Source organism: Apiospora marii (assembly GCF_038362585.1).
Source record: "Apiospora marii strain CBS 49790 chromosome Unknown utg000004l_segment0_segment0, whole genome shotgun sequence".
In the NCBI taxonomy this organism is placed as follows: Eukaryota; Fungi; Ascomycota; class Sordariomycetes; order Amphisphaeriales; family Apiosporaceae; genus Apiospora; species Apiospora marii.
This window is the reverse complement of record NW_027117375.1, coordinates 683,387-699,646: the sequence shown is the minus strand read 5'-3', so window position 1 is coordinate 699,646 and position 16,260 is coordinate 683,387. Positions and strand designations below refer to the sequence as shown.

Genomic DNA, 16,260 nt, shown 5'->3' with positions numbered 1-16,260 from the left:
AATTGTCCATCTTGACCAAACAGACCAGTTCAGCATGGGCTCGTCCGAACAGTCAATGTTGCCTCGACGCCGCTGGGCGGAATGCACAGCTGCAACCACCTCTCCAAACAACGCTTTCTGGATATGTGTTTGTGCACCCCGTTTTTAACTATGTAATCACTGCCTACAAATATCAATGGCTCGGAGACGTTGGAACTCATGGATGCATGACGCCTACCGCGCCTCGCGGTGACAGAGGGCGTCTTTAATATGCTCCAGACACAGTAAGCCTGTGCAAACCAAGGACCAGACTACTTGCTTGCTATTCAAGTAAGTACATATCTAAGTTTGACAGACAGACTGGATCAAGAGAAACAGGGCACGTTGGACAGGGGCAACGGGTCGACAAGTACCAAAGACTACATGTACTCAAGGTATCCTCCAATTGAAGCTTCACGCCGGTGTGCACGAGAGGAGAAGCCCCAAGGAGACCACAAAGTACTCAGCCTCAATCGTTCGCAAGATCAGATGAACCAGACGGTTAATACATAGTGTTCAAGCCTTCAAGCCCTGCAAGCGTCAATGGCCAAACCCCGTGACCCACACAACGAGACAGCCGAGACAATTGCAAATAAAATTGCTGAGGCTCAACCCCCATTTACAGGATTCCTCTGGCCAGACACGTCATTACTATTTCCAACAGAAGACTGAGTACATGATCATACCGATGGCAAAAGCCAGGGCCGTCGCGCTTTACCTCACGCGAGAGTATTCGCACGGCATTGACTGGTGCCGGGCATGATTCATGCCGTGTGTAGGATATACATGTTTTTTCAATCAGCCACGAGGACACAAGTGCTGCCCGTCAAACCCGTAGCACCTTCACCCACCTCGGCCAGCAATACATACACGTACGGAAAGGGACAGAGCGGCACGCAGTGGGTATACTACTGAAACGGTAGCAATGGCTTGCGATGGACGGGTTTCCTGGATTACCTGTTTTATGCGAGTTGATGCACAGACACGATGAGGCGTAGGAGATGACCGAAAGCGGGTAACTTACCATCAAACAGCTTGCTAATAAACAAGCAGGCACAGATTAGACAAAGTTTCTTCTGGCTGCCACTCCGACCACAACTGCCTGCCCCCTATTCCACAGCAATGGTAAAGACTACCTAACCTACTTACCTATACTCCGTACGTGAGCTCATAAGAGATGTGGTTGACTTGACGAAAATGGTATTTGGTCGCAGTGACCTAGAGATTCGTGAACCCATCAGTTAATCAACGGATGACGACAAAGGACACGGGTATGCAAGCTTAGGTAAGGCATCGAGAAACGTACCTTGCAGGTGGAGGTGGATGGATGGATGGATGCGACTCGTTCCGTGGTTCCTAGCCCAGTCGCATCTCCCCCAACCACTTACTCGGGTCTCTTGGGTGGTGCCTGAGGTCTGTAGCGCACTTGACTTGTAAGAAAGAAGATCCTCTCTTGATATCGATCCACCTTCAGGCTGCTGCTGCTGCTACTCAAACATGGGAGTGGACAGGGACCAACCCCTGGCCACCTCACGGTTGGGCGCTTCAGCTGAGCCGAGCGTGCGTAAACGACCGTCGAAACGAAAGAAGGTAGGGGACATTCTTGCCACGGGTCAATAAATAGGTAATTTAAAGCCCTGTTTCTGTTGGCATTTTTCGGGCTTGAGAATGATGTCTTAGGTCGGCGAATCTTGGTTGAAGGAGACACAAGGGCCTACTTATACGAGACGTGTGCGCAGAGCTGAAAAGACCCTCCCTCTCGGCCATATGCCTATTGACTACATATGAGGCAACTACCATCGCAGTCCAACAACAGCAAACGCCTGGCCCGGTGTCACTCTGAAAACGCTCATCCGCTGGAGGAGAAAGGCGACTCTGGCCGGGTGACGCACGTGTATCAGGCCACCCATCCTTGACTCCTGCACACGACTGGGAGGAGAGTTGAAGATTCAAACACACCACCGACGCCAACGGGGTTCTTCTTGGTCTCACTTATTAAGTATTCTACCTACCTAGTCCTCTAGTCGGTAGTGCTTGTTAGTGAGGCTGGAAAAGCCGATAGCCCTATCGCGAAGGCATAGCCGGCAGCCGACTTGTTGGATTGAAACTGTGGACACCCAGCCAGGCCGCCGAATACTCGAAGAGAGCAAAAAAGAAGAACGAAGAAAAAAAAACACCCCAACCAACGGGCGACTCACACAATCGTGCCCTTCAAACGCCTACTTGCATATCGCTGACGATATATTGACTCACTGATTGATTACTTATTGGCCATCACATATCCACCGGGTTTCTGAGCGAACCTTATGGATTAGGTAAAAGAGAAGGGCAAAATCAAGCAGTGGTCCTCTCTGGGTCGTGGAAGCGACTAAGGTAATTTCCCAGTGCTTAAACATTATGCTGCATTTGGCTAGCAGGTGCAGGAGCATCTCGCGACCCCTGACTGCCGGCTCTACTATTACAACACCTCCTCAATCCACCATCCAACCAGGACCGCCGGGTCAACGACGAGCGATTTGCTCTCAAACCCGTGCCCAGTTCCAGGCCTACAACCTGATCTCAACACCGACAGCGCTGGTTTTGCGCCGACACCATTCGCATTCCGTCCCAATATCGGCTCACCGCCCAGACAGCAGCCGCCTGGCCCCCAGCGGTCACCCTTGTGTTTTCCCCGACAACTTGCCCAACCCAATTGCCGGGCAAGATTTATCCGCGACACCCTCATTCCATCAATTGTGTAAAACCAATCCCCATCTTCGGTACGCCCGCCAGCACAAGCGCCGCCGTGCTCGCCTCATTTCTCACTTGGCCGCCCGTTCGGCCGCTGCGACTAGCTTCTCCAAACGGCTTCACACGCTGACCTTCCATCAACGAGTTTGTCACCGCCCGCCCTAGATGTCCGGAAGCAACATCAACAATCACGTCGCGACGCCAACAAATCTGAACCACCACCTTCTGAAACAATCAATACTGCTTTCACCGAGCAACACCAACCTGTAATCACCGACCAAGCCCGTCCACGCCAACCGCCGCGTAGAAATTTATTGGCAAGGACACCCTTTCGTCCCGATAATAACATTCTGCATGCTATCTCGTACACTGCAGAATCATCAACTCAGCCTGTTCATCAGCAACGCCTCATCGGCCGGCCGGCTGCTGCACGTCTGTGGAATCCCACCAATTCCACTCCGAGATCACCGCCGCAAACGCAATCATCACGAAGACGTCGCGCCTCAACCCCACCGCCCCCAAACGTTCCACTTGCCCATCCCGTCATAGACGAGACTGCGGACCCGAGAGACCCCATCGGCACAGGCGCAGGCGATTATCCGCTGCTCTCTCTATCAGAACAAAGACAGAACAAGCATTCCGCTGCGACACGTACTAGCCTTCAAATTGAAGGACGGGCCAGTGGCGACCATCGCATCAGCCTGCCCACGTCCCTACGCCATTCTTACGACGGAAAAGCTCGACTACATTCGCCACCTGTCGAAGAAGCCGAGGCTGGCCCTTCATACCAGCCTCCCCGAAGAGACAGCAAGACCAAGGTCAGCGGGCTTCGGAAGCGCGGCCAAAGCGTAACATCACGGGCCCGAGCCATCAGTTTCGGTTTGGTTAGACAGGAAGACCCTCGCAAGCCTGATAAAGGGAAAGGAAAAGCGACCATGGCGCCATCAGACATAGTGGAAGCGGAACGCTCATTCTCCAAAGATATGGAGCGAGGTCCAGATTCGTTGGCCCCGCGCTTGAGCCATGATAGAGCTTCGTTGCCTGATGGCCTTGGATCGCCCATTTCTTCAACCGACTCGTCCATCATGGGCGACCCTGATCAGCCCGACATGGGAGAGGAATGGGGGCCACAACATCCTTGCTATCCTCATCTGAATCCTCACGTCCCTATGGATTCTCCCGAATATGCCGCCACGCGTGTAATTCGGATTAAGAGGGACTGGCTAGTGGAAGGCGACCTCGCTCCTACCTTCTCGAATTTATACCCCGAAATACTGGACCCTGCCGGCATCTCGGAACAGGAATTCCGCCGTGTCATTGAGAAGCTGAATCACGAATTGGTGCCCATCTTCAATCCGTATTACTGGCGTAACATTGTCGATGGTTTTATGGGTTTGGTGACTGGCTGGATCTGGGACGACCTGGGTCTGACCTACACCAAATCTAGACTCAAGACCCTAGAAATGTGGATTGAGAAATGGAACACTGAGATGGAAAAGGCTGCTGGCACCGAGGATTCAGCTATAGCACCCAAGATTGTCCCTTTGCGGAGAACTGGGTACATGAATGTAAGTTGCGATACTCTACGCCCGATGCGTGTTTGCGTCCGACACTAACCTCCTTGATCAGCTTGACATCCAAATCCCAGACCCAGAAATCGCTCCTGCTGTCACTGTCAGTCAGCCTAATTCGCGGTCTGGTTTGCCGGCTGAACCAGAACCAGCCGTCACAGCTGAGCATATAGGCGACATGCAGCCGTGATGACTCGTCACAACCCAACCCTCACGTCTGACTTCTTTCTTCTCTGTTCTTCTACTTGTTTTAATGCCACCTACTATCATACTACATTTGTACGATTCATGATGATACCCCTACCTTCACCTCCATGGGTCATGTAACCTATCGACCGATCTTTTCGAAAAGGTCCTAATCAATCTGATTTTCTTGTTATCGGCAGTACCGCAGTGCTGCATATGCGCATGGCGAGGCGTCTTCGGTTTTCCTTGCTTCATTTTTAGGGGTAGAGCAGCGTGTCATGGCATTGGGTTCGTTCTTACGAGAAAGACGATTCAGCTTTATTTTTTATTTTATTTTTTGGTCCAATCTTTGCACGATTCAAGGCAATTGCACCAATTGGCACTGGAGCTAGAGATAGATGGCAACAGCATAGCAATGTTCTCAGCGATGAAAAGAGACAGAAATCGAAAACAACAAGACAAAACACGCCTTCTTTGGATCGCGCTTCGACGTTACTTACCTATGCATGCGGGCATGGCTTCACAGGGTATCTCGCTGCGCTTACCATGTGTAAATTCTGCGATGAGAAATCGTGTACCTGGGTAAGTTCAAACAGGTGCCTCCTTCATGTTTGCAAGCGTAAGGAGCTCCTTAATGTAGCGAGTGCTGGCGTGGCCTGGAAGTTCCTGCCCAGATGAGTCGAAACGTTCGTGGCTTCTGAATACTTACTCCATTTACCCGCCGCCCCTTTCCACCTTGTTATACCTAACCTATACCTAAAGACGATCTCATTATCACTTGTATTACATTCATATAAGAGTTTGCATTCATAACATCGAAGTTGCAACGACAGATTGCATCCCGTATTATCTACATTCGTTCTCCCATCACTTCGGGTTTGCCATAAGGTAACCTATTGCCGTGGGCCGCATTAATCACCCTCGTTTGGTTTCTTTCCCTCTCCTTTCGCTTTGAGTTGAGAGGAACTCCCTTGGAGGGTGCCCAAGACCTCCTCTCCCGGTCTCTATCAGCCACTACCCTGCCCCCCTCCGGCAACGAGCACGCCGTCCTCGTGGTTGTCTCTGGTATGCAATAAGATAATGCCGCAGTCCCGCAGAAGCAATCCTCCACACCCCCACCTCTTCACTTGCACCTTCTGCTGGCACCTATCGCGGGGACCGCCTCATGTCCTGGGCCGCGCCGCCCGCCTTACTTGCGAGGCGTGCTACAACGCCATCATCGACCTCGCCATCTGCTGGGTGTGCGGCGAGATCGTGTGCCGCGGCGACGAGTGCGTCAGCCTCGGGTAGTGCTTCTGGCACCGCGCTTGCTACGGATGCCTCTTGTGCGGGAGCCGGCGGGTCACCCAGGGCACGCGGGTCGAGGAGCTGTTCCTGCTCGACGACGATGGTGACGACGGTGGCGATGGGGAGGAGGGGTGGGATATTTGGGACGTCGAGCACTTCAGAGCCAAGGAGATCCTGGACGTCCCGCTCTGCGCCAATTGCGTCGTCGATGTCGAGATGGACTCGCTCGACCACAAGACGGTCGTGCAAAAGGCGCTGCGGCGGACGGACAAGATCGACGGAGGGCTGAACCGGAAGAGGTGGGAGAGGAAAGAGGGCACAATCAGCCGCTCGGCGACAGGGCAGATCAAAAGGGTGCCCAGCAAGATGGCTCGAGTCTCCGAGGAGCTCGGCAGTACTCGCACGCGGCCACGTTCCCAGAGAATCCATGCGGCCGACGGTGCTGCGTCTGGCGGATCGGCCGACAGCGACAGGGGCGACTGTGTCGTGCCACTTGACTCGACCATTTACATCTCGATCCTCGATCCGATGGGCGAGCCGGCCTTCAAGCCGAGTCCGACCAAGCCCATCCCAAAGTGGATGCAGCGATCGTCTCCCCAGCATCGTGCGCCACGCCAGGCAGAGCCCCGTCCGGTATCCATATTGGACGACCACTTCCGGGACGTCACGTCAGCGCCTGCCGAAGACCTCACCCCGCCCGAGCCACCTAAAACAGTCTGTCCCACGACCCCGTCTCCGCCTCGACATCGAACTCCGCCTCGGCGCTCACATCCACGGTCTCCCCGTATTTCAGGAAGTAGGGCCCGGGGCCCGATGGATCAAGACATACCCCAGATATCTGTTACGGTACCGGTACACAACACCTCCTTCGTAACTTCCCCACCCCTGAAGCGTCCATCCTCTCGCGTGGTAGCACAAACAGTATCTGAGGGAGTACCCTATGTATATCATCCCCAACAAAAAACTGCCCACGGTCAGGAAAAAGATGCGTACCTCCCATCGCAGACATATCGAACGCGTGCTAGTGCCAGGTATTATGATTTCAACGGGCCCACCACCGCCGTTGATTATCGAGTGCCACCCCCGTCTAGACGAACCCCGACTCCAAGCTCCGAGCCGGGCATTGGTAGCAACGACAGAGAAGGCAGCCCACGCAGCGGCAGCCGCTCCCGGACCCCCATCGGAAGTTTGCTGCACCGCTCGTCCTCACCGCTCGCCGAGGCCGTCCTATCGGGCCTTCAGCGCATCGTGGGTCGATCCCGCACGCCGCCGCCGCAGAGCAAGGAGTACCTGACCCTCTACCGGCCGACCACGGCCACCAGGTCCCGGAGCCCCGATACCAGAGACGTCACGGACAGCAGCCCGAGCATCGGCGTCGCGGGCCGGAAAAGGGCGAGGAGGGTGGAGAGGGAGGTGTTCGACCACATGATCCGGGGGCAGGTGCTCGATATTCAAGGAGACGGCGGCGGTCGAGAAGGTACTCTGAGCCCCAGTGGTGGGAGGCAGCTGAAGTCTACAAAGAGAAGGAGCAGTCTGCAGGTGGAGTTGAGGAAATTGTTTTCTAGGGGCGCGACTTGATTGGGGTCCCCTTGGGTCAAAATGTTACCCGAGTTCTCATGATGCAAACGTGCTTGGCGGAGGGAAGGAATATCACTAAGTAGCTTTAGATCAGTATAAGTATGAATATCTACTCAGACTCGAGAAATACTCTAGAAATAGTTTTTTGCGGCTCAAAGTGTGGTTTGTGAGCTAGGACTGTTTACGAGACAGCTTATGGGAGCTCAGAGGATCTTGTAGAAGCCCCTATTATGAACTCGCCCCCTATCGAGTCGTTACCAGGACCCGGGGTTTCTTCACATGCTATCTACAAGCAAATGCCACAACTTCCACAGTTGCCCCGAAGCTGAAATGGATATCCATACACTGTATCACCCTGTCAAAATTACGATTATCATCCAGATACAGTCTTCTTGCGTGGGGGAACGGGTTGCCATGTTTCTTCGCCGCAATGCTCCCGCCGCGTAGACACGCCCGCGGACCCTAACTACTCTCGAGGCTGGGTGTGGATGGTCCGGAGTAGGGAACGTATGAAACGGAAAGGGGTTTCTGGTCTGTATGCCGAAGATACCATGGGCATGGTATCATGACGGCGGTGTGTGCCACGGATGCTGACATCCAGCAGCTACATAGTGTATACACTCCTCGGCCACTGCCTGACCTGTGTTCATAATATAGGCCTAAAGTACAAGCCGTACAGAAGCCAATCAAGTGAGCAGCGGAAGTTGCCTGCATGAGCTAAGGACGAACGTTTTGTCGAAACGCCTCGAAAAAACTCATCCTACACTTAGATGCCGCGTATGCCAAAGACCAAGAAGTCCCGTGTAAAACTCAACTACGAGTCCAACTCCAGTGATGCTTATCAGCGGTCACTCGAGGATGATGCAGATCGACGGGGGACCCTACGGCGCCATGACCAAAAGCCTTCAAGGAAACTACTTTAACGAGGACCACTAGCGCAACAAGACGATGTCTTGATTTATTCGGATCTTGCTTGTTGCTTCTGCCACCGCGGTATCCAAACGAACAAATTTCCGTACTTGTTTTGATCTGGCTACCCTTGATAAGGGGTATTGCATCTCACCTCTCAGATTATCTCATCGTAGGGATAACCAAGACGGGATAAACATAGGGCTATTCATACGAACAATCACCTCAAAGATCATATCAACTTAACAACTTTGTCGGTCGGAAAAAAAAAAAAACAAAAAAAAAAAAAAGAAGAAAGGGTTGAAACCTTTTCTCCTTGAAGACCTGCAACTGTTAACGCCGGTTCGGACTAAGCCCGATATGTCACCGTCGGAGTTCAGAGGCTCAGAGTGGCATATTTCCAAACATCTGATGTATGGACTAGTTAAGTCGGCAAGTATGCCAAAAGAACGGCCTTTTCGTATAGCCTATGTACCACGAATGGTTCTAAGTGCCGGAAGCCAATCGCATAGTATGGAAAACTTTCCAATTTGACTTGGCAGAAGGCGAAACCAACGAAGTTCGGCATCTGTCAGAGCTGCTTGCGTCGTTGGTTCCCTCATAGACACCAACTTACTGGTACACGCTTCCTTTCGGCCATTGCCATGGCAAGGGATGGTGGATGGCATTGAGGGCCAATGATGGCGAGGCCCACTTGGGCGACATGTGGAGAGAAGCGGATGGTTCTCCAGGTTGCGGGAGGAGTGGGTAAGGGATCGGTTGCCCCTCCAGAACTCAACCCAGCGGGACGCCTTTTTGGGGAAGGGGGCTTCTGAAGGGGGGTCTCTGTGCGGCCGATTCTCGGGAATCATCGATGGAGGGCAAGATGTACGAAGCAGCCAATGTGACAAACGTATCCCCTTGATTGCCAAATACCGCATTAGTTGTGGGACCAGCTTCCGCTCAAATCAGAATATCAGATATGATCGGATGGTGAGAGTTCACGCCGTCGAGGACTTGTGACGCGCGCAGGTAACAACATAAGTTGAAGTATAGAATCGCCCCACAACTAATGCGGTATTTGGCAATCAAGGGGATAGATGCCGATTGGCTGGTCTTCAAGCAGCCGTAAACCGGCGGGAAAAGTTGCTGGTGCTTGGCGCTGCTCCAAGGTGCCAGGTGGTGGCTGCATAATGGATTTGTCAGTTCGCCTGTTGTGCGCCTCTGCCTCTCTCAGTATCCTCGTTGACGACACAGCGGCGAGTCGTCAACAGTCGGGTTGGTGAAACCAGCCGAAACAGCTGCCGTAAGCTGCATGCGCTGCATACGAATCAGTCGACTGCCACTGCGGTACAACGCGGGCGGCACTGTGGATGGTGATCAGTCAGGGACTTCACTCGGGCATTGGAAGTCTTGAGCGACGGGCCTTTTGATGATTCAGGACCCAGCAACTAGCGGGACCTAGCTCTTCAAATTGTGGGATTTCTATACAGAAGTCATATAGTCATTGATGCTGAGGCTTGGCCACAGGTCATTCTGGTTGTGAGAGCAAAGGGGTTTTTCCGTGGGAGCCGAGGCCGACCAGCGACCCTCCAGTGCTTGGAGCGGGACATGTACATAGCATCTCATCGGGGCCCCACACTGCCAATAAGAGGTGTGATTGATTCCAGAGATCCCGCGGGGTCGATGGACCCGGGTGGAGGGCCTGGAGATGAGCTTGCATTGCCGTAATTCCTATTGGCTGGGTTTAGGAAACCCCACCGTTCATCCTGGTGTTCCCCCATATCAGCCAGCTCTACTAGTACTGTACCAGTAAGTGCTTTTTAGACCAGAGCTCCCTTCCATGATGCTCGGGATATTGATGGAAGCTTTGCTCGGCGACAGATAGTAATGGCAAACGGCCGGCCACCCACCCCCAAGAAATGACCATTGACACATCGGGTCTTGGGGGCCTTGTTCGATTCGTCGCAGGTATCAGACGGATCTCAGCATGTATCAATGTAAGCACACAACATTGCTGAGTATCATATACACTGAATGGCAGCCTAGCTTTTATCATACATCACCTCGGGGGACGCCATTTGACAATTCTCAGGTCAATGGACAGCCGGAACACTGCCACGAGAATCTACAGTACCAAACATCCTGGCCGCAAGCAAGTACGTGGTACAGTACACATGCAATAGCTCGAACCTTACTCGCCCAATTGACCGAAAGCGTAAAGACGAACAAGAACAAGGCCAGCATCTACCCCGCGTATCGAAACGGTCCTAGTGATAAGAGTGAATCAACCCGCGTCCGCATCCCGCCACTCACAGACTCATCGCTTGCATGTACTCGTAAGGAGGTTGCAGGTAGTCAGTCACCGTGCCACTTAATGTTTGCCCTGCAACATTGAACTGTTGGACCCAACCCCGCAACTACCTACCCGACTTGTACATACTTGATACACTCCTTTTCTGGCCAGAAACGGTATTCTTTAGCTGTTTCGGCCACAAACCCCGACCCCGACTGGACTGGACTGGAGTCACTGGACTGGACTGAGCTTGAGAGCCCTGGTGCTGTAGAATCATCCAGATGTATTTAGTCCCGGCCCCCCGTCGCCTGCCCATCTCGCTTCCCCTCCCTCCCCCTTCTCTCCGCAATCCTCCCTTCCCATCGCCTACCTCACCCACAGGTTCGCCCCCTACACAAACCCATCCATTCGATCAAGCTATACTCCTCCAAAACCATGTCTGGCCAGTGCCCCATTAAGAGCAACGTTGGCGGCGGCGGCACCAAGAACCGCGATTGGTGGCCCGAGCAACTCAAGCTCAACATCCTCCGCCAGAACACCTCCAAGTCCGATCCCTTGGGCACCGACTTCGACTATGCCGAAGCATTCAAGAGCTTGGACTACAATGCTGTCAAGAAGGACCTGCACGCCCTCATGACCGACTCGCAGGACTGGTGGCCTGCCGACTTTGGCCACTACGGCGGTCTCTTCATCCGCATGGCATGGCACAGCGCCGGAACCTATCGTGTCTTTGATGGCCGAGGCGGTGGTGGCCACGGCCAGCAGCGCTTCGCGCCCCTCAACAGCTGGCCTGACAACGTCAGTCTGGACAAGGCCCGCCGATTGCTGTGGCCCATCAAGCAGAAGTACGGCAACAAGATCTCTTGGGCTGACCTCATGCTTTTGACCGGCAACGTCGCCCTCGAGTCCATGGGCTGCAAGACCTTCGGCTTTGCCGGTGGCCGCCCCGACACCTTCGAGGCCGATGAGTCGGTCTACTGGGGTCGGGAGATGACGTGGCTGGGCAACGAGACCCGCTACGCCAACGGCGTCAAGGGCGTCGAAGGCTCCGGTGTCGTCGATGGCGACGAATCCACGAAAAAGGGGGGCCAGGCGAATTCACATTCCGAGCCTCGTCAGCTTGAGGAGCCGCTGGCGGCCGCTCATATGGGTCTCATCTACGTGAACCCCGAGGGACCTGATGGCAACCCAGACCCCATTGCCGCCGCCCATGACATCCGAACCACGTTTGCCCGCATGGCTATGGATGACGAGGAAACAGTGGCGCTCATCGCCGGTGGCCACACGTTCGGCAAGACCCACGGTGCTGCCAGCTCGGACAACGTCGGCAAGGAGCCCGAGGACGCCCCCATCGAGCAACAAGGCCTCGGTTGGGCCAACGGCTACAACTCTGGAAAGGGTGCTGATACCATTACCAGTGGCCTCGAGGTGACGTGGACCACCACTCCCACGAAATGGGGCAATGGCTACTTCACGAGTCTGTTCGAGAATGAATGGGAGCTTACCAAGAGCCCAGCTGGTGCTAACCAGTGGGTCGCGAAGAACGCTGATGATGTCGTTCCTCATGCTTTCGACTCTTCCAAGAAAATCAAGCCGACCATGCTCACCACGGACCTGTCGCTCCGCTACGACCCAGCCTACGAGAAGATCTCTCGTCGATTCTACGAGAACCCCGACCAGCTGCACGACGTTTTCACCCGCGCGTGGTTCAAGCTTCTGCACCGAGACTTGGGCCCGCGTAGCCGATACCTTGGGCCCGAAATCCCCTCAGAGGACTTGATCTGGCAAGACCCCATCCCGGCTGTCGACCACCCGCTCGTCGACGCGGATGACGTCGACGCCCTCAAGAAAGAAGTCCTTGCCACAGGTGTCGAGCCGTCCAAGTTCGTTTCCACTGCATGGGCATCGGCTTCTACATTCCGCGGAAGCGACAAGCGCGGAGGTGCGAATGGCGCCCGCATCCGGCTCGAGCCTCAGCGCAACTGGGACGTAAACAATCCCCAAGTATTGTCCGAGGTACTTAAAGCGCTGGAAGGCGTGCAAAGTAAATTCAACGGCAGCGGCAAGAAGATCTCCCTCGCCGACTTGATCGTGCTGGCAGGCGGTGCCGCCGTAGAGAAGGCGGCACAGGACGCTGGCCGCAGCATCAAGGTCCCGTTCACGCCTGGTCGTATGGATGCCTCACAGGAGCAGACAGATGTTGATTCGGTAGGCCACCTGAAGCCGCAAGCAGATGGGTTCCGCAACTACGGAAAGTCCATTGCCCGTGTCCGAACTGAGGAGTTCTTGGTCGACAGGGCCAACCTCCTCACTCTGACTGCCCCTGAAATGACGGTGCTTGTCGGTGGTATGCGAGCCCTGAACACCAACTACGATGGATCGGCTCATGGTGTCTTCACCAACCGACCTGGTCAGCTGACCAACGACTTCTTTGTCAATCTGCTCGACACAAACACTGCCTGGAAGGCGTCGGGAAGCGACAAGGAAATCTACGAGGGCATCGACCGCAAGTCTGGACAGAAGAAGTGGACTGGTACGCGGGCTGACCTCGTGTTTGGGTCGCACGCCGAGCTCCGCGCCCTTGCCGAGATCTACGGAAGCTCCGACGGAAGCGAGAAGTTTGTGAAGGACTTTGTGGCAGCTTGGGACAAGGTCATGAACCTCGATCGCTTTGACTTGAAGAAATAAGCGAAGTTGGTTGAATACGTATCACCCCAGATTGGCCATTTCAAACTGTCAGGTTGATTGCTACGAGCTGTGGGATTTTCCATTGAGTGCTCCCCCTTATTGATAGTCGATTGCCTAAACCTTGTAGGAGCTGAATATCTACCTCATACTAGTATGTGTAGTTCGAATCAACTTCACACTTGAGTAATAATTTGTCGTCGTCGTCTGCCGTCGTGAGTGTTGGAGTTTACCTATTGCCTGCCGGGATTATTTCCGCAAGTAAAAAGCTACCTTACATGTATCAATGTAAAGCTTTTTGATAGCTGCTGCTTAGTGGGGGTGCTCAAGGTATAAGACTGCATAGCGAAAAACTGGCGTGTATTTCAGTTTTGACAGGAACCGGACTACAGAGGGCATTCGCAAAAACCCGAGTGCTACTACATAGGTAAGGTGCCAGACCCAGTATCCTAAGCCTCTTCGAGTTGATCCAGCAGTAATTTGCAAATACCATATCTGTGATTGGTTCACGACCCTGGCCCCTGATATCATACCCCATACCCCACCAACCCACCCGGAGAGCCCAGCCACCAGGGTTACCTAAGAAAGAGGGGCAACATATGTTAAGTGGTGTCCCATGACTTCAGTGGTGTACCGGTAGTTGCTTATTGATTATTTAGCCGTTGATTTGGGGGGGTTTGAAAGACTTCCGTCAACGGAGCAACTACATGTATTGAGACCATCTTTGTAACTCGAATACTCGCGCTGCCACCCACCTACCTACCTACCTACCTACCTAAGCACAAGACAAGAAGAGATCAACATCATGGCTGCTAACAGTGCGCCCGCTTCTACTTTCAAGTATGACGAGAAGCCGGTCTACACGGCCTCCAATGGATGCCCGGTCGAGAACCCAAGCAAGTGGCAACGGGTCGGCACGCAGGGGCCGCTGTTGCTGCAGGACTTCCACTTGATTGATCTTCTGGCCCATTTCGACCGAGAGCGTATCCCCGAGCGCGTGGTTCACGCCAAGGGTGCAGGCGCTTATGGCGAGTTTGAGGTTACAGACGATATCAGTGATATCTGCTCTGTCGACATGTTGACGGGCGTCGGCAAGAAGACACCTTGCATTGCGCGGTTCTCGACCGTCGGCGGCGAGAAGGGTTCGCCCGACAGCGCACGGGATCCCAGAGGTATGCACATGGTTATCGACCTGCTGCGAGCCTAGCTGGCTCGGGTCACGATGACAAGGAAGCTAATGGGCGACATTGCAGGCTTCTCAGTCAAGTTCTATACCCAGGAGGGCAATTGGGATTGGGTATACAACAACACGCCGGTCTTCTTCCTGCGTGACCCGACCAACTTTCCACTGTTCATCCACACGCAGAAGCGCAACCCCCAGACCAACCTCAAGGATGCTACCATGGTGAGTGCCTCATCAGCTGTTCACTCACTCAGCACATGCCGCTAACAGGGCTCTCCCACTAGTTCTGGGACTACCTCAGCACCCACCCCGAGTCCATTCACCAGGTCATGCATTTATTTTCTGACCGAGGTACTCCCTATTCCTATCGGTTCATGAACGGCTACAGCGGACACACCCACAAGTTCGTCAAGCCGGATGGTTCTTTTGTCTATGTCCAAATCCACTTGAAGACGGACCAGGGCAGCAAGACCTTGACTAACGAGGAGGCCGGCAAATTGGCTTCCGAAAACCCGGACTTCTCGACCCAGGATCTCTTCGAGGCCATCCAGCGGGGTGAGCACCCCAGCTGGACCGTATACGTCCAGGTCTTGACCCCCGAGCAAGCCGAGAAGTTCAGGTGGAATATCTTTGACCTCACCAAGGTGTGGCCGCAGGGCGAGGTCCCTCTGCGACGGTTCGGCAAGATGACGCTCAACCGAAACGTCGAGAACTACTTCGCCGAGATCGAGCAGGTTGCTTTCGCGCCGAGCCACCTGGTACCGGGCGTGGAGCCGTCGGCCGACCCCGTCCTCCAGTCCCGCCTCTTCTCGTACCCTGACACGCACCGACACCGCCTCGGCGTCAACTACCAGCAGATCCCCGTCAATGCCCCCCTGAAAGCATTCAACCCGTATCAGCGTGACGGCGCCATGTCTGTCAATGGCAACTACGGCGCCAACCCCAACTACCCGAGCAGCTACCGGCCCCTGACGTACAAGCCCATCAGGCCGACTAATCCCCACGAGAAGTGGGCGGGCGAGGCCGTCAACGCCCTCTTTGATGATATGCAACCCCACGACTATGAACAGGCGAACGGGTAAGTTCCATTCCAATATCGGCCGTTATGTGACTGAACAACGTATCTAACCGGGTTTTCAGGCTGTGGAAGGTTCTTGGGAGAACCCCCGGCCAGCAGGAGAACTACATCAACAACGTCGCCGGACACTTGTGCAACGCCCATGTTGATACCCGCCGCCGCACCTATGAAATGTTCTCGCACGTCAACTCCGAGCTTGGAGCTGCTATCGAATCTGCCACGGAGAAGAGCGTGCCCAAATTGTAGTCAGACCGCAGGGTGAGGAGAGCTTTCCAACAGGCTCTGCTTAGCAGAGTGTGCGTCTCGAATGCACTTATGACTCGTATGATAATATAGCATGTTCAATAACAATTTGTATTCTTGGATATGCCCGCAATAATATCAAAGTGGAAAAATTAATGCTTCCAAAAATTCGACGTTGTTGTCAGAAACTGACCACTTGCCATGCCAAGTCTGGTGGTCTACAATGCATATGCGCAGGCCATATAGACCAACATATGCTACCAGACCGGGCCCCTATAATCAACAACCAACGACTTGAACAAGTTTATTGGTACCAACGGAGCTACTTCTCGGCTAGGAAGCTACTTAGCGTAGAGTTGCAGCCAAGACAACGATACCCCAACAATGATCAGGCCCAGGGTCTAGATGAATGCCCGAATTGGCAGGTCAAGGGGCAACCAGCGAGTCACCTCCCTCGGCCCCCCTCCTTTGCCGGCAAACGAGGGGGCGAGTCGACGGGGCCTTGCATCGCGGTTGA

General features: G+C 54.1%; 4 protein-coding genes across 4 annotated transcripts; all 4 read left to right on the top strand.

The window, feature by feature from the left end:
• Positions 1-3,102: 3,102 nt before the first annotated feature.
• Positions 3,103-4,509, top strand: PG985_006158 (uncharacterized protein; the record flags this gene model as incomplete). The annotated part of the gene is given in 3 exon segments (XM_066825927.1): positions 3,103-3,112; positions 3,124-4,316; positions 4,378-4,509. 3 exon segments carry the CDS (start codon positions 3,103-3,105, stop codon positions 4,507-4,509), a joined length of 1,335 nt encoding a protein of 444 aa, XP_066685534.1.
• A 1,076-nt stretch (positions 4,510-5,585) lies between these two features.
• PG985_006157 (uncharacterized protein) lies at positions 5,586-7,370 on the top strand (the record flags this gene model as incomplete). The annotated part of the gene is made up of 2 exons (XM_066825926.1): positions 5,586-5,776; positions 5,840-7,370. 2 exons carry the CDS (start codon positions 5,586-5,588, stop codon positions 7,368-7,370), a joined length of 1,722 nt encoding a protein of 573 aa, XP_066685533.1.
• A 3,619-nt stretch (positions 7,371-10,989) lies between these two features.
• Positions 10,990-13,242, top strand: PG985_006156 (bifunctional catalase-peroxidase Cat2; the record flags this gene model as incomplete). Its single annotated transcript, XM_066825925.1, has 1 exon — positions 10,990-13,242. The coding sequence occupies one exon, from the start codon at positions 10,990-10,992 to the stop codon at positions 13,240-13,242; it is 2,253 nt and encodes a 750-aa protein (XP_066685532.1).
• Positions 13,243-14,044: 802 nt separating this feature from the next.
• PG985_006155 (Bccat5) lies at positions 14,045-15,746 on the top strand (the record flags this gene model as incomplete). Its single annotated transcript, XM_066825924.1, has 4 exons — positions 14,045-14,411; positions 14,493-14,644; positions 14,707-15,500; positions 15,563-15,746. The coding sequence occupies 4 exons, from the start codon at positions 14,045-14,047 to the stop codon at positions 15,744-15,746; spliced, it is 1,497 nt and encodes a 498-aa protein (XP_066685531.1).
• Between the last annotated feature and the right edge of the window lie 514 nt (positions 15,747-16,260).